This window comes from Neoarius graeffei, chromosome 1 (genome assembly GCF_027579695.1).
Source record: "Neoarius graeffei isolate fNeoGra1 chromosome 1, fNeoGra1.pri, whole genome shotgun sequence".
NCBI classification, from domain to species: Eukaryota; Metazoa; Chordata; class Actinopteri; order Siluriformes; family Ariidae; genus Neoarius; species Neoarius graeffei.
In genome coordinates this window covers 80119806-80141967 of record NC_083569.1, presented here as the reverse complement: position 1 = coordinate 80141967, position 22162 = coordinate 80119806, and the positions used below count along the sequence as shown (strand labels likewise).

Sequence of the window (22162 nt, the reverse complement as noted above, 5' to 3'; positions counted from 1 at the left end):
CCCCTCGTGTCACCTAGACGTCTGGGGGTGAGTCGCAGAAAAAAGAAAGGAACCCCACAATCTCCAGTTCGCAATCTTTATTCGCAAGTCCCCCAATACAACAAGAGAATACAGGGATTTTATATGTGTCTTATCTGTGTGATGAAATGACATCACTGTTTGATATCTGTCTATGTGTGTGTGTGTCTGTGTGGATATGCAGCTATGCTATGTGTGTGTGTGAATGTGTGTGTGTGTGTGTTATGTGTGTGCGTCGTAGGATGTCAGACTATGACAACAGTGACTAGGTCAGTAAACCTTGGACTGAGCAAAACACATCTTAATTCCATTAATATGTATGTGTGTGAGTGAAAATATATCCTGTATACATTTCATATTAGCAGATGTTCTAACAGATATCAACATTTACGCACAACCTTATGTTCTGATAGAATGTTCCAAAAGATATCAGTATTACGTCTCGAACAATGTGTCTAGCTTAGACAGAAGGTCACACAGTAACTTGGTCAAGTTACACAGGAGACAGAAGAATTCAATGCCTTCTAGCTGAAATAGTAAAATAGAACAGAACAGAACAATATTAAGAATAAATCATTACAATTTTGTCACAAAATAAATTACTGCCTTCTTGGTCAAGAATAAATACCGTACTTACAATTATTTATCCTTACAAAGGAATAAAACCTTACAGACCAAATTTTGGAGGGAACTAAATTTCACCGATTTTAAGAAATCGAAAATCCGTCTAGCTTCAGTTACGCAATATTAATCTCAGTGAATGTCTTAAATGTCTTAAAGCTTAAAAAAAACTACAGAGCAGTAAAACTTTCATAAGCACAGGCAGACAAGGCTAGTTTACACAAAATACAGTAAGCTGCCCTTTGGCTAGTATAATCACCAGCAATTGAGGTTTTTCACCTGATGTCACAGGGTCACGTGACGCCCCGGTGTCCGCCATTTTGAAGGTCAAGCTACATACCAACGCTGCAGACAGAGAGGGAGAACCAGCTTGAAAAAAAACGTGTTACAGACACCGGACCCAGTGTAAATAGCTGCCGGAGCGCGCTCCGGCTTGCTCCCCCTCAAATTAAGCAGCGCGCTCCGGCTTGCTCCCGGAGTGCTCCGGCCGAGGTTCCAGAGCGCGCTCCGGCTTGCTCCCCCTCAAATTAAGCAGCACGCTCCGGCTTGCTCCCGGAGTGCTCCGGCCGAGGTTCCAGAGCGCGCTCCGGCTTGCTCCCCCTCAAATTAAGCAGCGCGCTCTGGCTTGAGCGCGCTGCTTAATTTGAGGGGGAGCAAGCCGGAGCGCGCTCCGGCAGCTATTTACACTGGATCTGGTGTAAATAGCTGCCGGATCATAATTACAGTAAACTAGTAAATACAGTAAAGGAAAAACTTGAGACTGAAAGGTTTTAACAGTCATCCAAATGACTGAACGTAAATACTAGCTACTATGTTGTTGACATTAGCTAGTGCTAACAGCTAGCTGCTAGTACACTGCTACAACACAGACACCGACCCTAATAATACAGTTCTTGGTCATTGCCTGGTAACAGCAAATTTATAACGGGCCATGTCTCAACAGACTAAGAAGTTATTTCAATGACATTTAATAACATTTTGTTTATCCTGAGGACCGAAAGTAAATGAAAATGTGAACAAACCTTAGCTGTAATAAGATGGCGACCACCGGCTCCAGGGACGACCCACTGATGTAGGCATGTTACCCAGCCTGACACAAAATATTTGTAGGCATCCAAACTCTTATACGCTTTCAGATCAATACCTGTGTATGGCGATGGGTTTTTAACGACATAGGTATACAGATCATGTGGGCCGAAGTCAGGTAAAGATGAGGGCTTTGTGTACTTCCGTACGTCAGTGAACAATCCTGGTGGAAGCAGGTAAACGTCGTTCTCTAAGCCTGCTAACCTCAATTTTTGCAAATACCTCTCCCTCTGCTCGCCCTGTAAATGCCCTACGTCGTTGGATAGTGAAGGTGTTTTCTGCATCTCGCTCCTTTTTCTTTTATGTTTTTCATTTGTCGCCTTCCTCGCATTCAGACTGATTCGAGCCGTGACGTCCAAAATGGCACCCTAACGATGCATCACATGACTTGGTCACGTGGGTGAAAAACCTCAATATAGGCTGTACTCCAACTTTCTTAAATCACATTCAATAATAGTTTATACTTCGAGTTATTGGGCTCTGAGTGTTCTCCCAGGTAGGCTTTGCTTCTCGAGCATACTCTGGCATGGCCATTAAGTGTTACAGTTAGGTTCTATAAATACAATAACTTATAAATACACTAATTGCTCTGCACGTTTGAGTAATTGCTAATAATTTGGTATCTTGCAAATATAATACTATTTGTGCTCCTCTATGCTATTATGTGTGTACCATTAAAGGCAGCCTCTTCTTTTTCAATGTCTGTGTTATACACACAGGATGCAAAGATGGGGATTGAACACATACCTGTATGGCCCTAAAGATGACCTGAAGCATCGTTTGCTGTGGAGAGAGGTGTACTCCACAGAAGAGGAAGGTATAGGATGGTTTCACATGTAGCATTATTTGTTTATTCTCGACTTCTTTTATTTTTAACTCTCATTCTTGCTCTGACTCTCCCCATCTCTGTAGCCCAACTGAAAGCATTGGTGCATGAAGCTGAGTCGAGAGGGTTGAGGTTTGTTTATGCTCTCTCTCCTGGTCAGGACATTGTGTTCTCCAGTGCCTCTGACCTCACACTGCTGAAGCGCAAACTTCGACAGGTACATGAATACATGCATACACTTACACAGTCACATGTCTGCATATAAATCTGTTTGCATGAGAGACATGACTGCAGATCAAGGGCAATTATTATTAGCTTCCACCTCCTTAACTGCACACATAACCACACTCCTACACACACCCACACAGCCCTTCTTTATTGTTTAGCTTACCAGTGGCCTACTGGGATTAAAATATCTCCCTTTTAGCTCAGTCCCTTAAGTGATACCAAAGCCTGCTCCACTTTCTCTTGTATCTTTTTGTCCTCACTACTAGGTGGCAGAACTGGGTTGCCAGGCATTTGCCATTCTGTTTGACGACATCGACCACTCCATGTGTCAGGCTGATACTGAGGCTTTCTCCTCATTCGCGCATGCTCAGGTGTCTGTGACCAATGAGACCTTCCGTTTCCTGGGGGAGCCGCCTGTCTTCCTGTTCTGTCCCACTGGTAGGCCACTTTCCATGTTTATTATGAGCAAGTTGGCATGAACATTTGCTCAGCAATAATATGTACAGCTAAGAATCGTAGTCCAAAAATATTAGCACCTTGGTTGAGTACCTGGGTCTGTTGCATATACAGTAGGTACTCAAATGTAGGAGCTCGATGACATCATGGACATAATTTGCCACACAACTCTAGTTGATGCTAAGTAAACAAAGTAAGCTTTGAGGTCTGATTTATATTTTACTTGCCATTTGGTTGATGGCAATAGAGACAGAGAGCTCTCATTTAGCAAGTAGCATATTCAGCTAGAATCTCTCTCTCTCTCTCTCTCTCTCTCTCTCTCTCTCTCTCTCTGTGCAGAGTACTGCAGCTCTCTCTGCTCTCCCAGTGTGTCCAAGTCTCCATACCTGCTGACAGTAGGAGAAGATCTGCTGCCCGGCATCTCAGTCATTTGGACTGGTGAGCATATGATATCTGATCAGTTTTTAGCTCAACCGGCTGCAGGCCAGGCTGGATGAGCTTATGCGATCACACGCTGTCCGTCTGTCATGGTCTGTCCATAATTTGCAAAAATCACTACTCCTCCTACAGGATTAATTGGATTTCAGTCAAACTCACATACAATGTTCCCCAGGTGGGTGTGCATAAAAGTTGTCAAGATGGTGGTGCCACCTGTCATATTTACGATTTTATGAGCAGCTGGAATTTTTGGGTGACTCGTCACATTGAACACTACTCTTTGTAAACTGCTGAGACGTTTTCACTGAAACTCACCCAGAAGACTCTAAAGACATATTCCAACAAAAATTGTTCACCAGGTGGCACCACCTACCATGAATGAGGCTCCAGAGGGGTCACATGCATTTCATAAAAATCACTACTCCTCCTACAGGAGTGATCAGATTTTGATCAAACTCATATGGAATGTTCCCCAGGTAGATGTGCATAAAAGTTGTCAAGACGGTGGCACCACCTATCATATTTATGATTTTATGAGTGTCTGAAATTTTTGGGTGACTCGTCACATTAAATGCTACTCTTCGTAAACTGCTGGGATGTTTTCAGTGAAACTCACCCAGAAGACTCTAAAGACATATACCAACAAGAATTGTTCACCAGGTGGCACCATCTGCCATGGATGCAGCTACACAGGGGTCATATGCAATTTCACAAAAATCCCTACTCCTCCCACAGGATTGATCGGATTTCAAACTCACACACAACAACAGTGGCCGGTATGAGCTATAGCCTCATTGAGGCTATTTTTAAACTAAGATGTCCATTTCCAAATTAGGAAAATGCCTGTAGACAATTTTCTGTCATTGTGAATGCATGGGTTATTAGCGTTCATGTAAGATTCAATATATCTTTAAATAATATTACAGCTGTAACTGACATTAATTAGTTTATAGATATATGTTGGCTTATTATATTGATTCATGTGAGTAATATGAATAATATGTGAGTTGTGAGTGCAGAATTGTGAGTCTGTGTTTATAACATCATTTATCAGCCTATCCATTGCCATAGCCTCAGAAAATCGTGATTAACATGTTTATATGTCTTTCATCCAATAGGAAGCAAGGTGATCTCTCGAGAACTGAGTGCTGATTCTCTGATGGAGGTGCAGTCAGTGTTACAGCGCCCTCCCCTGGTGTGGGACAATCTGCATGCTAATGATTACGATTCACGTCGTGTCTTCCTGGGGCCGTTTAAGGGTCGTCCACCTGGCCTCCATGCTTATCTCAGGGGTCTGCTGCTGAATCCTAACTGTGAATTTGAAGCAAACTACATCCCTCTACACACACTTGGGACATGGCACAAAGCAGGGAAGGAGAAGAGAGAAGGTAAGAGGAAAGATGTGTGTAGGAGAAAGAGGAGAGGAGAGGAGCAGATGGAAAGTAAAAATACAGTAAGAGTAATGGGAAAAGAAAGGAAAGAAAAACAAGAAAATATGAATGGCAGAAGAAAGGATGGTGGTAGATTGCGTGGGAGACTGAGGATCTGATTTCATGAAAGAAGTGATGGTGGGTTAAGTGGGCATTGATGTCCAAATGAATCATGGAGGAAATATGTGTGGTTGGTTATTAGCTCAAAGAGCAAAAGGATGAAAGGGAAAGAGTTAGACAGGACCGAGTGGTCAATTACATAATATGATTAACTTATGAGCATTCTAAGGACTGAAAGACATTAATACACCTTCATGGACATTATAACACTGATTTTCTATTCACTATCACTGTTTCTCTGATGAAATGGTGCATATGTAGGACTTTACGGATAATGACTGTTGGGTTCAGAAATGTTAGACCTGAGAATACTGTACAATGCATTTTGATGTGTTTCTGTTCCCTAATGAACATGTAAATGCTGTACATGAATGAGGGTGTGATTGAGAACGCTGTTCTGTTATCCTTACTGTTCCCATTGACACTTAATGCTGAATCACTGCAGGGATGTTGTTTATGAAGTTAATAAAGTTATCTTGAGAAGTTGGCTTTTTGAAACAAGGAGCAATGTTATGATAACAAAAACAGATAATAATTGAATCAATCTAGGGATAGACCTATGGTATAATAATAAACAAAGCCGTGCATGTGTGTGCAGGTAAAGGGCATCAGTACTGTCCGGAGCGAGCACTTTCTGCTGCGCTGAAAGACTGGATGACTGAGCTGAACCAACCTCTACAGCCTGGTATTTTACACACACACCTCTCATCCATTAGAGTCAAACACGCAGCTCATGTTTGTGTTACTGATTCTGATACATCATATATTCATATGATTCATATATTCATATGATTCATATATTTATATATATGATTCATATATTTATATATATGATTCATATATATATATATATATATATATATATGGACATGAATGTTTTACTGGGAAATATATCACTTGTATTTTTCATATGAGCTACATCCAGGACATGGAGATCCAAATCCGCGACATAAATCTCTGTATGTCACTCTTGAGGAAATCGATGAATTGTTTTGATAAATTTGGGTACTTTTTGTTCGTGAATGTGTCTATATAATAAAAAGAAAATCACACATTGGCTTGAAGATATGAAATTCATCTTCTCGTGTTGAAAAAGTTGCATTTTTCAGACGAAATACATTGAGGATCTGAATGACATATTTAAATAATATTGGCTGGTGTTGAGTGGTATATCAGATATATTCCATTCAGCTAGCATGATACTGAACGATGTGAAGATGAGGGAAAAAAAAGCCAGCCAATATTATTATTATACATACACATTTATTTCTGATGTTCAGTGCATCTTTCTCTTTCAAAATTCTCTCAAAATCTTCCATATTTAATGAAGAAAACCTGGCAGCCATGCTTGTTTACAAATTGTCACAATCACTCGCCAGTGTGGAAGTTTTACTTCTCCGACATGTGACATCGTGTTGTCTTGACAACCATGCAATATTGTAAACCATATTCAATGCTCATTCTCCATTGGGTAGAGTGACGTAATACACGTAGGATAAATGATATGATAACAATATTGCATGCTGTCAAACCAAATGAAGGAAACCCATTAGAAGGGAATATAATACATGTTTTAATTCCATCAAAAAAGTGTCCTGTATGTGTAATAATTCCCGATATTTTACTTTGATGATGTCACTCCCAGTGTTTTCCTGCGTTGTCAAAATGGTGAACCGGTTCAAAATTAAAATTATTTTGATTAACTTGTGTATTTTTGTTTTGTGGATGTGTCCCTATAATATAAACAACATTACATGGTGGCACAAAGATATGAAGTTCATCTTCTTGTGTTGAAAATATTTTCACTCATTCACTTCGCTCACTCTTAAATATGTTCACCACTTGAAGATAAACTTCATATCTTCACACAACCGTGTAATATCCTCTCTCTCTCTCTCGTCAAAATGTTTAGATGTTTATAAATCACCTGCTTTAAAAGATGATTAAAGAGACATTCAAATGTGAATTTTGCCTCCAAATGCATTCATATTATAAAAATTGAGATGCACAAACATTGGTTTCATAATTGCATCATGGCACCCTAAATCGAAATTCAATTCAACTGCAAACTCACTGGAGACATTTATATCTTATTTCTATTTTGCTTTGTCAGTGTATAATTTAAGGACTGATTTCCTGGGCAGGTATACAAAGATTATTCTGCAGCCAGGAAAGTGTTCCTGGAAAAAGTGTCCAAAATTAGACATTTAAACAATTCTGATTTCTTCATTTGTGACACCTCTTCTCCTCAGGACGGCAGAACAGGCCTACAGAGCACAAACCATCTGCCACCTCCTCCAAACCTAAACCTCCTGAAAGCTTAGACAATCTGCATGGAGCCCAGTCTAAATCTCCATCTGCTGCTGGGGTTCTGGTTCCTTCTTCCACATCGGTAGTAAAAGTCTCGGCTGAGACTGAGAGTGAGGAGCGGGCCCCTGGAGGCCAAAGCAGGGAGAAGGCCTCAGGAAAGGGCCCATGTGCTGGGAAATCTCCACTCAGCGAGGCCCAAGTGCAACTGCTGGTGGGACTGTACTACCTGCCCCATGAGCATGGCCCACCCGCCCAGAGCCTGCTGCAGTCACTTACCTGGCTCAAAAGCCACTGCCATTATGTCAGTGTCAACGGCAGCAGCAAGAAGATGCAACCTCAGAAGGTCTTTATCTGTGATACAGAATGGTCTGTGCATGTGCACAGGGTGCACAAAGGCTAGATGAGAGAAATATGTGTGGAACTTGTTGCGACAGGTGCATGGCTTCTGTACATTCTGTCAAAGTCATCATATGAAGACCATAACATTTTTCACGTATTGAATAATAAATGAGTGACACTGGAGGGCAGCAGGTAGTCTTGGTGTTTCAAGGGTCTATGTTTTGATCCTTGCCCCAGTGTGAATGAAAGTATGAGTGTAAGTGGTGTGCTGTGTGTATCCCAAACTTGTATATAATATAATATAATATTCCTGGGATAGTCTCAGTATAACCAGCTACACTGACCACGATTAAATAGTTTCTGAAAATTAGTCTATTTATAAATACTTTAGTACTTGATTTGACTAATGCCATTTGATGACAGTAAAACACACAGAAGTGCCTACACTTTTGTCTTTATCCAATTAGAAATACTCACTCACTCACTCACTCACTCACTCACTCACAGTATCAGCTTTATCATAGTCTGGCTCATGGTGGAAATGGAGTCGGTCCTGGGAACATTGGGCAAAAGCCCCCAACTCCAGCATGGCTATAGCCTTCTCCTGATAGACTGATGAAAGGTTTTAAATAATCTTCTATACTTTGCATGGCCTGCATTTGCATATTTGAGCTTATATTTTATGATGCAGTAAGTTTACAGATATGCATTTAATACCAAATCTCACTTAGCCAGGTGTCAAATATACTCAAATTAATTCCCTGAAAGGATTCGTCATAAAAATGCATGTTTTAAAAAAAAGTGACTGTAAAGCTTCTTCCTGTCTTACCATTTCCCCTATAATTTACACTCCTACGTTCTCCTAATTTTTGCAAAAATAAATAGTAAGAGATTATAAATATCTACTAGAGATTGATCCAGTATGAGTATCAGTATCAGGCTAATAGCAGCAAGAAAAAAAAGAAAGAAAGAAAAGTAGATCATATATCAGAGAAAACAGATTGGATATCTGACTGGAATTGGATTTGGAAAATAATTTAGTTTTAGAACTGGAAATGTTTAGATATCAAGAGACTTAACTAGTTTTTATTTTGTTAGGATCAATATTATTATATTTATAGGTTATGTTTCATTATATTTATTATTTTACAATGCATGTGACTTTTATGCGAAGGAGTTTAACTGTAAAGTGTTTTAGTTAAAATAATAATTTAAGGTTTCATAAGTGAGTGGCACAGTGGTGTAGTGGTTAGCACTGTCGCCGCACAGCAAGAAGGTCCTGGGTTCAAGCCCAGCGGCCGACGAGGGCCTATCTGTGTGGAGGTTGCATGTTCTCCCCATGTCTGTGTGGGTTTCCTCCAGTTTCCTCCAAAGACATGCAGGTTAGGTTAATTGGTGGCTCTAAATTGACCGTAGGTGTGAATGGTTGTTTGTTTGTGTGTGTCAGCCCTGCAATGACCTGGGGACTTGTCCAGGGTGTACCCTGCCTCTCACCCATAGTCAGCTGGGATAGGCTCCAGCTTGCCTGAACAGGATAAGCGGTTACAGATAATGGATGGTTTTGTAAGTTTTAAAGAAAACAATCGTGGATGGGTATCATTAGCGGCTGATATTCAGGCTTTCAGTATATTGGATTGATATCAGAAAAATGAAACAACATATGCCATCTCTCAAATTTACCTAAACAGATCATCTCCTACTCTATGATCTCTCACTTTTCTATTTAATTAATTTCATGCATTTTGTAATATAATAATAGAGTCTCTTTCCTTCTTAGCTACTATGAATCTTATTTTTCCCTCAGATGGAGGAGTGGCGGGTGCGGGCAGGCCGGTTTCTGGTTGCATGTGATGAGATTGCAGTTCTGCATGGCAGCGTGGTGAACAGCGTGAACAGAGCTGTGCTCTATGACCTTTACCCATATGTCTGGGACCTGAGAAACACATTGCTTGTAGCCAAGGCCTTCATCAGTTGGCTGGGTGAGAGAGAGAAATTAGAAATTGATTGAAAGAAAATGTGAACTTGGATTGATTTTCATAGCTTGAGACTATACAGATGTATTGCTTTATACCTGAGATGATTTGAATTGTTCTGATACATCTCTCTCCCCCTTTCTCTATTTTCTCACCTTTAGAGGGTCGGGTGATAAGTGAAAGTTCTTCACTGGGTTCCTGGAAGAACTGTTTTCATTGTGAGTATCGCTTTCCATTCAACTCCATATTGCACATGCTGTGGGACTAAGTGGCTTCTTCTCAACAGGGTGTGGAGCCTCATCAGGGGCAGAGCTTCTCGGTGTTGAAGCGGAGCCCTGGGTATTTAAAGGAGGGCTGTCAGGGGAAGTCCAGGTACAAATAACATTGAGCAATTAGGCGAATAATGCAGCATGAATGTGGTTAGATTATGGCTCATGCCATATATTCCTCATAATTTTTTCTCTTTGTTCCTCTCTCCATCCGGTGTGTGCCGAAGATGCTTCTTCCTGTAGGCACCAGCAGTGAGCTGTTCAGTCACCCCCCTCCTCTCTTCCCTACGTCTCGTCTCTACAACATACGGCCCTTCCAGCACAAAGACAAGGTGAGATATACTGTGTACAGCCAAGGCCAAGTTAATGCCATGCTGCTTTTCTTGGAGATACACAATTGTGTTGTAAAACTTACAACTTCACAACACGCTGAAGTCCCTCATTCATAGTGTGCTCAGACTCTCACTTTCAAAATTTAAATAGGCTTTCTTAACATTTTTATAACAATTTAATACATTTTATAACAATCTTATACTAACTAAAAGGCGCATAGATTCTAGTTACTGGATGGCTTTATAAGTAATAGATATTGCAAACCTCATCTACATTATAATTCCTGGGTATGTTTGAGGCAAGGCAAGGCAAGGCAAGTTTATTTATATAGCGCATTTCATACACAGTGGCAGTTCAATGTGCTTTACAGAGGTAAAAGCAAAACAGTAAACAATAGAAAATAAAATTACATAAAATAAAGGGGGAAGAAGAGAGAAAAAATAAGAATTAAACAATAGTAGAAATAAAATAAAATGAAGTAAAAGTTCAGTAAAAAACAGCAGAATGAAATGGAATAAAAGTTAAGTAAAGTTTAAAACATGCAAAGACTTTAAAAGTTAAGTAAAGTTTAAAACATGAGGATAAATGCAATCCTCATCTGCATTATAATTCCTGGGTATGTTTGTGTGCTCTTATCCTGTTTCTTGTTAGGTAGAGCTGTACCGCATGGTGCGTCAGCTTTATCAGAAAACCAGAGGTGCTCAGGATGTGACTGTGCTTCATCCAGACTTCATCGGTGACAGGTTACATTTGTTTACATAAATATGCAAACTTTACAGAAGTACCTTCACAGAAGTTTCTCTGTCCCTGTAGTGTCATAACAATAATTCCTAACGCTGGCACCTGGAGTAACTTCAAATGAATGTTTATGAAAGTGTTTCTGCTTGTGTGTGTGTTCAGGTGTTTGGGTGCATCTCTGTCCCTGTGCCCAGAGTACAGCTTTGTTCTAGAGGATGAGCTGGGTGTGTGTGGGTGTGTTGCTGGCATTCTAGATGTACGCTCATTTGTCAAGAAGTGTCAGGCCACCTGGCTGCCTGCTATGAGAGACAAATACCCCACACGTACACACATAGCCAATGGACACACTGCCCAGAAGGTCAGAGTTCAAACCAGGAGAGATAAGCATCATAGGATTATGGCTCGATCAATTTTTCTTTCTGTAAATTTAATATAGTCAGATCTCAAACACATGTGCTAGACAATAGTGGTGTTCACTGCTGTATTTCTGGATAAACAGTCAGACTTCCTGCCTCACAAACAGGTACAAAGATGGAACACAAGAATTTTCACACAAAACATTCACTAATCTCATTTCTCCCTGTAATCACAGGAGGTGCTGCTGAGTTTGCATGAAGAGCAGGATTACCCTGACTCCCTGCTGTACCACTTCCCGTCTCAGCTCCGACTTGAGGCGCTGCCTGAACTGGTGGACTGCAGTGTCAGCAGAAGCCTTCTCACGTCCCTGCTCACAGCACTCAAAGCTAACGGTAATAAACAACTGCCATTTGTTCTTGGGCGAGTGTCTTTCTTTTAATTATTCTGCTTTCAGCACCAGAAACAACAACTAGAGCATCTCAAATTATCTTAATGATCATTGTTAATATGATGCTTGATCAAGCCAAGTAGGAATCAACCATTTCACTAATAAACAACACAAATAAAGAGGAAACGCATGGCTAATGGTCATGGTAAAGCTTCCTATGAACAGCTACACACATCTAGCGTGTAATTAGCTCATCTGGCTATGGGCAATTCCGTGGTTATGGATGTACGATTCGTACACTTCGCAAGGACCTCTCTGACAGAGGAATAGTAGTAGGATGGTTTTGATTTGTGCATGATATATGTACTACTTAGCACTATTAGTCATACCATCAACAGGGTTGTTGACTTTTTTATATTTGAGCTGTAAGGGGAAAATACACCGGTTATGGACGTATGCAGACAAAGTCAGTTTTTCAATGTTGTGTCATTCCTTGTCAAAACTCTGTGAAGTATACAGAGATATTAACAAAGAAACACTTTTCATGGGTAGGCAAGTATATCTACTAACAGAAAAAATAACCATTAGGATTATTCATTGCATATTAAATGAACGGCCCAACTTAACACTCGGTTATGGACGTACATGAATTTGGTTATGGACGTACCCGTGTGAAGGTTATGGATGTACATGGTAATTGACAGTATGAAGTCCTTTTCAACATAGTTTATTTGAATATGGCAAGTGTGAAACCAATAAAGGCACATTGAAATTTTAATAATAGGACACAAAACAGGTATTTTAGAAGATTTATTAAAAATTCTGGAACAAATTACAAATTCACATTGAAAAGATTTCACACGTTCGTATTTAAAGAAAAACATCATAACTAATCAAAGTAAGAGTAATTGTCAATTCTTCATTATTTCTTTAATGCTTAATCCATATCAGACTTTAAACAAAACAGGATAGGTTTTAATGACTGCAAACTGAGGGAAGGATTCTGGCCACCATTCCCAAGGATCAATTTGAATGGTCACAGTTCCAACATCATATAACATGCATATTTGCATATTCAATTGGAGTTCTAGACTATTATATTATATTTGGGATTTGGCACCATGAATAGCACATAACTTAAAATACCTCATTGAGATTTAATGATCTCATGTTTTAGTCTTCGGCCAAAACTGCCGTGACGGCCTTACGCTTCCTCTGCGATTTGGGAAGGGCTTGCTTTGCCTTCTTTACAGCCTTGCCCAGTGACTGACGTGAGCAAAAACCTGAGGGGGATTCTTCCCCAGCCCCATGACCCCCTGCATTTTTCTGCGCACGGAATTCTCTCAGTCTCTTGTTTTCTTTCGCCTGATATTCTTTCCACTTTTCTGGATTTCTCTTCAGGACTTGTCTTTCAAGGGATTTTCGTTTCCGGTCCTTCTCTGTAAACTTCTCATGAAGGGAGGGGTTCTTCTTCAGGCGCTCCCAGAAGCGGGCCTGCTTCTCTCTATTCGTTAGAGCCATGGTCCCCACACCTGGTTGGCAAATAAACCTACTTTAAGTATTTGACTACATCCACAACAAATCAAAAACTCGTAGTCAAAATGAACAGGATAGCAAAGAACTTGGTAAATATTGATTGGCTGCTTGCAGTTTACAAGGATTTCACATTACTCTGAGAATCAGTGAGATGTAGCATCCATTTTGGGAAGTGTCAGGAATTTTTTTGAGGGAAATGAACATTACACATGTATGGAAATTGATTAAAAAATAATTAGAAATTCTATCAAATAACTTCATAAAGAATATAACTCACCTTGTATTCCATAGAACTGGGGTTCCTTTAATGTCGATTGTTGCTGATTTGAAACTTTGTATCAGGTAGGGCTGGGCGATATGAGAGAAAATTATATCACGATATATTTTTTCAAAATTTTCGATAACGATATATATCACGATATAAATCAAATCACCATTTTTGTATTTTCTTTAATTTTCTGCTCAAAATATGAACATTACAAATTAGTAGTTCCTTCCTAATTAACAAAAATAGCTTAACAAGCCTTCAAGTTTCACAGAACCAAAACAAACTGGATGCACATTCTTTTGTTCTTTTTGTTCAAATGAATAAATTGAAACTGAAAAATAAAAACTATATACCATTGTTAATCATTTGTGCAAATTCTAGCAGCTTTCAAATAAACATAAAAGACATATTGACATGTAAACCTTATGCTGCAAGGAGAAAAAAAGTGCAATCTTGTACGTCAGTGTGTTTAAGGTTTTGTGTAACACTTTGTTGTATGTCCGATTTTAAATATCCAAAATACCTCCACACAACCGAAGATCTCTGGCCCTTCTTTTCAACGATGTCCTCCAGGGCAGTGCTCTGACTTTCCTGTTCAGAACTCCGGTCAGTCGGCTTCTCGCTCATTTTTATACAGGGTTCCTACAGATATTTTATGTTGAATTTACTACCTTTTTACTACCTTCACAATTTTTTTTACTACCACAGCGACAATTTGGATTTGGACATTTTCTCACAATTTAACAAGGTAATCTTTGAGTGTATGTGTTAGTCCAAGTGAATGTGCTACATATAAGTTAGTGACAACTCTACCCAAAGAGTTGGATTGATGAGACAAGATAGAAAGAAAATCTGAACGTACCGGTAGTGTAACTCTTTCCCTTTGGACGCATAATAGAACCTCCCATTGCTAGGGCTACACATGGAGTAATGCATATTTGCATAAAAGAAAACAAACTTCCACATACAAGTTATAATTTTATTGAACTGTGAAACTGTGGCCCATAACCTCTTAACGGGTACACGGATTTGCACTAAACCTTGTGTGTCAACACTTCACATTAGGTACAAGATCTGATTACATTTTGTCGGCCAACACTTTCAAGATGGCCAACCTTTTGTTTGTGGAATAATCTTTTGAACAGGTGAACAGATTTGCACAAAAAATCTTATGTGCTTAGGTACATCAACTCATTACATTTAGATCAGGTCAAATGGCAAACACGAACCCCCACACACACACATGACAAAGACAAGACACACACCCTAAAGATACAAAACACACATAACCCAAGCCCTATTTTGGCAGTCTCTCAACACATTGCCAAGTTTGCTTAAGATAGTCATTTGCACCAGTCCTGTAGTCGTGAAGGCCCGTGGGCAGAGTCAACACCTTCCTCCCAGAGATCAGTGTTTTAGAGGGTTAATCTTAATCATTTGAACAGTTCAACAGATTTGCTCATCACATTTTGGATGCCTCAAATGGCGCGCACAACGCACCAGGCGCGCGCGCGCACACAACACAACGCACCAGGGGCGCGCGCGCGCGCACAACACAACGCACCAGGGGCGCGCGCGCGCACAACACAACGCACCAGGCGCGCGCGCACAACACAACGCACCAGGCGCGCGCGCGCGCACACAACACAACGCACCAGGCGCGCGCGCACAACGCATTACATGTGCCTCGATCAACTTTTCACTGAGCGCCTCTCGCCGATTGCCATCTACCGCCTTTAGCCAGTCTTTAAAATCAGGTTCCTCCAGCCAGAGGTCTGAAAATTTGCATTTCCCCATTGTTTAATTCTTGTGCAGATGTCGCCAGTCGGGTCAACAGATAGATTCGACTACAGCCGTATAAACAAAGTCAGTCTCGTACTAAACAATCTCTGGTATAAATTTATACTGGATTCGACCGTTATTGGAATTCAAAGCGCATGCGCCACCAACTCCTCACTGCGGTCCTCCTCGATACATAAAAATAAATTCGCCCAAATGTAGTAATTTATGGATATTATGGCATGCAGGTTAATTAAACGAATTAGAAAACACATAGGCCCAGTTGGATGGGGGTCAAAAAAATTTACTACCACGTCAGATTACGTTTACTACCTTTTACTACTTTTTACTGGCCATAATTTAGCCTATTTTAATTAACTACCTTTTAAAACCCCGCGGGAACCCTGTTATAATCGCTTTGTTTCACGATTTGTTGGAGAAATGCCGCGCTCCTGCAAACTTCACCACAGCCATGCTGTGCGTTGCTGCTACACGTGTTTGTGTGTGCACGCAACCTAACTTGACGTGGCTCTCTTCCAACTGATTGGTTACGTGCGGTACTGTTTAGTTATGATTGGCTATTCGCGTGTCTGTCAAAACTTCGGATGAAGTAATTTTATTGAAGGCGTAGGCTTATCGTAGGCATATCGTACGTGTCTAATTTCTAATCGTAGAGATTTTATATCGTGAATAACATCGTAATCGTAAAATCGCCCAGCCCTAGTATCAGGTGTGTCTAGATGTAGCAGGGCACATGGAATTCAACAGGAAGTGATGTCATGCTTAGTTAAAAAATTGTACACCAGAGGGCATGGGTTATTTAATGGCAAAAGAGATCCACCAAAGGGCTGAAAGATACAAAACATGTGATCTTGCATGATTATGGATGTATGTTTAGATTGGTTATGGATGTACGGTTATGGATGTACATAAATTTGGGTATCTTTATTTCTGTAAAAAATATGAACAGCCCATTTTTTTATGGTTGCTTAGGCTTAGGATCTGAAGTTAGCTTTGCATCATAAGAGAAATTGAAATGGTACAAATATTCTTTAAAGGGGATAAAAAAAATCAAATTTTTGGTTATGGACGTATGCATCGGCCATTTCGGTATTGAAGCTGGCTATCCCAGAATGAGACCATAGTTGAGCCAACTTAATAACATAGGAGAAAGACCAAATGTTATACTGTTAATTTGATATAAAACAGCAACTCTCAGTAAGTAACATTAGTGGATTATGAGGCATCTCATGATTTCATCCTTTTTTGTTGAAATTTGCAAATTTTATTTCAAGAGACTTTAAAGACCTATACGTATCTCTTGAATGCATGATTCAACAAACACATAACATTTACAAGAAGTACAGGTTGTTAGCTTTCCAATGATACCTCATTTATGTATATAGTCCCAGTTTGAAATTCTGACTGTGTGGTTGACACTTCCACGGAATTGCCCCATAATGCTGATGAGCTGTTGCCATGGCGTGGCGTCCGTCATCCACAATTCAGTTAAATCGTATCTCCTCCGTCAATTCTCCACAGATTTCCATTCTGATTTTTTGTTTAAAAGAATTCATCACTCTGCACAAAACTTGGTCATTGTTTTGTCAAATTTTTGGCTAATGAGTTCTTAATTAGGCCAAATTAACAAATTTTCCAAGCCTCTCAATAGAATTTTATCTCCTCTCTCATTTCTCATCCGATTCCAGTTCTGATCGATATTTGGCATAGCTCTTCCCTTGAGGAACAAAACTTGATTGTTTATTTGCTGATTTTTCCTGTTGTAAACAATTTGTTTATGACTTTGGTTATTTAAATTTAAATCATATCTCCTCCCTCAATTCTCAATGGATTTCAGTTCTGATTATTTCATTTGAAAGAACTAGTCCTTCTGTACAAAACTTGGTCATTGTATTGTCAAATTTTCTCTAACGAACTGCTAATTAGGTCAACTTCACGAATTTTGGGACTTCTCATTAGAATTGTATCTCCTCTTGCAGGTCTCACCTGATTTCAGTTCTGATCAATGTTTTGGGTAGATCTTGCCTTGGGGAACAAAACTTATCTGTTTGTTTGTTGATTTTCTTGTTGTATACAATTTGCTTACAACTTCATTTAGTTTCAGTTAAATTGTATCTCTTCCCTCAGTTCTCAATGGATTTCAGTTCTGATTGTTTTATTTGAAAGAACGAGACCTTCTGCACAAAACTTGGTCATTGTATTGTCAACTTTTTTCGAACAAATTAGCAATTGGGTCAACTTCACAAATTTTCTTCTGACTAGAATTGTATCGCCTCTCATTTATCATGCGAATTCACTTGTGATTAATGTTTTGGGTAGATCTTCCCTTGGGGAACAAAATTTAGTCCTTTGTTGATTTTCCTGTTGTAAACAATTAGTCGTGGAGGTTGGTCCTCTCTCACATCGTCACATTTCAGTTCCGTTTGATGTTTTGGTAGTCATGGTTGTTTTGATGGCAGGCCAGATGAGCTACTACGTCCTTGATGTTTTAGTTAACATCTATGGACCCTTTTCACGTGACGTCACGACAAACGCGACCGCCATTTTGGACGTGTACTACCAGTAGTTTACCACAGCCAACATTGAGGAATGGCAGCAAAGAAAGTTTTTACTTTCAGCAAGACTTCCATCATGCCACTATATTGTTGTGCACCTGGATGTAGTAACCATCAACAAACAAGGCAAGGTTTATCATTTTATCGGATCCCGACGGAGAAGATGGATAGCGGCCATTAACAGATTGGCAGCCCTCGGCATACCAACGCTTGTGTAGTGACCACTTTGTTGGAGGTAAGACGAATAAAATTAGCCAGAAAAGGCATTACATTGCTGTTAACATTCTGTGGCGGCGAGTGTGTAACCAAATAGGCTAAAATAACCCATTGTAACCTCTTTGCTCTTCTGTAGTAGCTATTGTTGACTAGCTAATGTCAACAAGTAGCTGGTATGTTACTGTAGCAATGTTTACGTTCAGTCATTTGGATGACTGTTAAAACCTTTCAGTCTCAAGTTTTTCCTTTACTGTATTTACTAGTTTACTGTAATTAGGATCCGGCAGCTATTTACACCGGATCCAGTATAAATAGCTGCCGGAGCCAACGTCCGAGGTTCCGGAGCGCGCTCCGGCTTGCTCTCCCTCAAATTAAGCAGCGCGCGCCGGCTTGCTCCCGGAGTGCTCCGGCCGAGGTTCCCCTCAAATTAAGCAGCGCGCGCCGGCTTGCTCCCGGAGTGCTCCGGCCGAGGTTCCCCTCAAATTAAGCAGCGCGCGCCGGCTTGCTCCTGGAGTGCTCCGGCCGAGGTTGCCCTCAAATTAAGCAGCGCGCTCCGGCTTGCTCCGGAGCAAGCCGGAGCGCGCTCCGGAACCTCGGCCGGAGCACTCCTGGAGCAAGCTGGAGCGCGCTCCGGAACCTCGGACGTTGGCATGTATGTGTATGGCGATGGGTTTTTAATGACATAGGTATACAGATCATGTGGGCCGAAGTCAGGTAAAGACGAGGGCTTCGTGTACTTCCGTACGTCAGTGAACAATCCTGGTGGAAGCAGGTAAACGTCGTTCTCTAAGCCTGCTAACCTCAATTTTTGCAAATATCTCTCCCTCTGCTCGCCCTGTAAATGCCCTATGTCGCTGGATATTGAAGGTGTTTTCTGCATCTCGCTCCTTTTTCTTTTATGTTTTTCGTTTGTCGCCTTCCTCGCATTCAAACTGATTCGAGCCGAAGTCCACTACATGTCCAAAATGGCGGTCGCATTTACGAAGGTCACGTGACTGAAAAGGGTCTATAATAAAGTCTCAATGCTAAAGGACTTGAAATTGGATGGTAAAATTTCTTAATGCCAGAAATGAAACTTCTCAAATCCTCCACATTTGATATTTTTAACACTCCCACATCCAAATCTAGACATTTCCAAATCAGCTTGATGACTAAAAAAACCCTAATAAACTAGAAGTGTTGAGGAATGAGAATGAAGAAAAATATCCTGCTTGTTCTCTCTCTCTCTCTCTCTCTCTCTCTCTAGGTTCCCAGGGTGTGTTTTGTGAGGTGCAGCCCACAGACCGACTAAGGCTGGAGTTCCTAACTAAGCTGGGCTTTCTGGAGATTGTGAGGGGAGAGGCTCGCTCCACAGAGGGACTGATCCTGGGCAGGCTGCTCTAGAGCCTTAACCGGCTCACAAGCAATCACTGATGAAACAATTGGACTTATTTGGGCAAAGATACATGTTAACCAGCCCTGCAGTTTAAGTAAAGGTATCAAGTTCAAGGACATATCCTGCGTTCCGATACATCTTTCAACACATCCTCATCCACTTCCCGTCTGACATTTAATTTAGATAGATGCACAGAACCAATCATGGGCCATTTAATATTTTATTAACTTAAGAGATGTTTGCTAAATGACCTTTTGTGGAGAGCAGAAATTGCTCTGAATGCATTGCAGTCTAATACAGAGCAATAAAGTACAAAGTATTTCCAAAATATAACATTTACTTCACTGAAATTGGCTTTTAATGTAGCCACTATTGTATCTATAGATGACAGCTGATGGACCTTTATTACTGTACTCAGCTAGCTGTTTAGCAAATCTGTTCTCCACTACACCCTCAATCCCTCCTTCTGCAAGTGGCCACTTGTGTCACGTAGGTAATACACACTTCCCTGTAATGGTGGAAAGTCAGTGAGGGCCTGTTGAAAGCAGTATTGTAATGCAGGACTATTTCGGGCTGAAGAAGCACTTTGCCCAAAACATGCTGTTGACTAACAGTCAACTGGCCACTGTGGCCTGGTTAGCATGATGCTAACTGCTCTATACTAGCCTTTACATGATTAGCACCATTAGCGTTATGACTGGTGCATTCCTTAAAAGCGATGAATGAAATGTATTCGCAGTTGATTAGTACCATATAACATCTTTATCAGAGCTGTTTATTTAAAGCCTCCCCACAGCACTTAGCAAGAGTTAGTTCAAAGAGAGTTTAGGCTTTATCCACATTAACGTGTTTTCATTTTAAAACAAAAATGATATCCATCCAGATGAGTGTTTTAGCTCCATATCAGAAATAATCTTTGTCAGTACTAACACAACTGAAAACGCATATCACATGACCATTCACATACACTGTTCATCAGTGGTGAACCGTTACTATTAGAGCTGGGACTTCAGCTCAGCCAAAACTTAGCCAGACACACCAAAAAAGCAACAGGGCAAAGGATTTTGCAAGGGATTAGCAGCAAGCTGCCAGGTCGCTCCATTGCGTGTAGCTGTCGATGTTGATTTTAAAAGTAACTCAGTAAATTACATAGGGAAATGAATACTTAAGTATGATTGAAAAATACTGTAGTGAGCGTGCAGCGTGGAAGAAGAATCTGAAGACAGAAATCTTAGGCTCTGTCCACATGGCAACGGATTCAGGTGACTCCGATACAATTGCTTATCGTTTAGGCCTGGCGTCCACACGGCACCGGCGTTTTGGGTGCCCAAAACGCAATCTTTTTGAGAACGGGTTCCAGAGTGGAAAGATCTGGCAACGTTGCCATTGTGAAGTTGTCTGGATGAGTAGAACGGATTTGTTTACGATGACATCACAACCACATGACTGTGAGTGCTTCACGCCGGGTAGAAGTGTAACGAACTCGATGCGAGTTGTCAACAAATCCTATAACTTGGTTCATGAAACGTGCTTACAAAATATTTTCACTGTGAATATTTATTGTGTAATGGTGCAAAGTGAGAGAGAGAGAGAGAGAGACTCTGCCCGTAGGGCAGAGTCAATCCCGCCAGCAAAAATAGGGAAAAAAAGGAGCGATCTCACCTCTTCAGATGTTGATTTAAGTCCGACAATACATTCCTCAAAAAGGGTGTAGAAGAGCAAATTAATCCATCAACGTGTAGCATTCAATTTATTCCGGACCATTAAAGACGCCGCCTTCCGCGTAGAATCATACGTCATCCTCGCCGCCATATTGGATAGGTCAAAGCTGAGAATAAAGATTCATGTGCTGTGTTTAACTGTACCAACAGGTTTACCGTCCAAACGAGATCATATGGGATTACCTTTCACAGGTGAGAAACAACAAATTAATCCATCAACGTGTAGCATTCAATTTATTCCGGACCATTAAAGACGCCGCCTTCCGCATAGAATCATACGTCATCCTCGCCGCCATATTGGATAGGTCAAAGCGGAGAATAAAGATTAGCTGCGTTTAACTGTACCAACAGGTTTACCGTCCAAACGAGATCACATGGGATTACCTTTCACAGGTGAGACTGGAAAAATACTTTTCATTGTATTTGGTCATTATAATGTAATTTTACGAACAGATTTTCCTGACTTTGTGGCTAATATGAAGTCTCGTGCATAATAGTTTATGCGCATGTGTCCTTACTTCTTCTATTGTTCTGGTGTCTCCGAAGGGACCGTCTTACAGTGCTCCTAGAGGTGTGGCATGTGTATTGCATCGTTTTCAGCAAGCGTTGCGTTGCCATATGGACCTGATATTTTACTGATCGTTGCCCATTTGGACACAATATATTTTTAAATAACATCTCGTTGCCATTGTCGTGTGGATGTAGCCTTAGTTTATTGGTCGTTAGCCTGTGCTATTTGCTCTCAATAGCACTGGCTTGAC

General features: G+C 40.6%; 1 protein-coding gene across 1 annotated transcript in view; it reads left to right on the top strand.

The window, feature by feature from the left end:
* The window catches only part of si:dkey-183c6.8 (protein O-GlcNAcase), a 36210-nt gene extending 16366 nt beyond the window's left edge, over positions 1 to 19844 (top strand). The window contains exons 3-17 of the mRNA XM_060925077.1: positions 2445 to 2542; positions 2638 to 2768; positions 3046 to 3217; positions 3575 to 3673; positions 4792 to 5061; positions 5822 to 5908; positions 7476 to 7876; positions 9677 to 9851; positions 10007 to 10063; positions 10132 to 10217; positions 10342 to 10446; positions 11099 to 11190; positions 11348 to 11543; positions 11778 to 11934; positions 19552 to 19844. Of these exons, the coding sequence (XP_060781060.1) occupies positions 2445 to 2542; positions 2638 to 2768; positions 3046 to 3217; positions 3575 to 3673; positions 4792 to 5061; positions 5822 to 5908; positions 7476 to 7876; positions 9677 to 9851; positions 10007 to 10063; positions 10132 to 10217; positions 10342 to 10446; positions 11099 to 11190; positions 11348 to 11543; positions 11778 to 11934; positions 19552 to 19688 (2263 nt within the window). The 3' untranslated portion in view covers positions 19689 to 19844. The remainder of the gene's footprint in view (positions 1 to 2444; positions 2543 to 2637; positions 2769 to 3045; positions 3218 to 3574; positions 3674 to 4791; positions 5062 to 5821; positions 5909 to 7475; positions 7877 to 9676; positions 9852 to 10006; positions 10064 to 10131; positions 10218 to 10341; positions 10447 to 11098; positions 11191 to 11347; positions 11544 to 11777; positions 11935 to 19551) is intronic.
* Positions 19845 to 22162: the final 2318 nt, after the last annotated feature.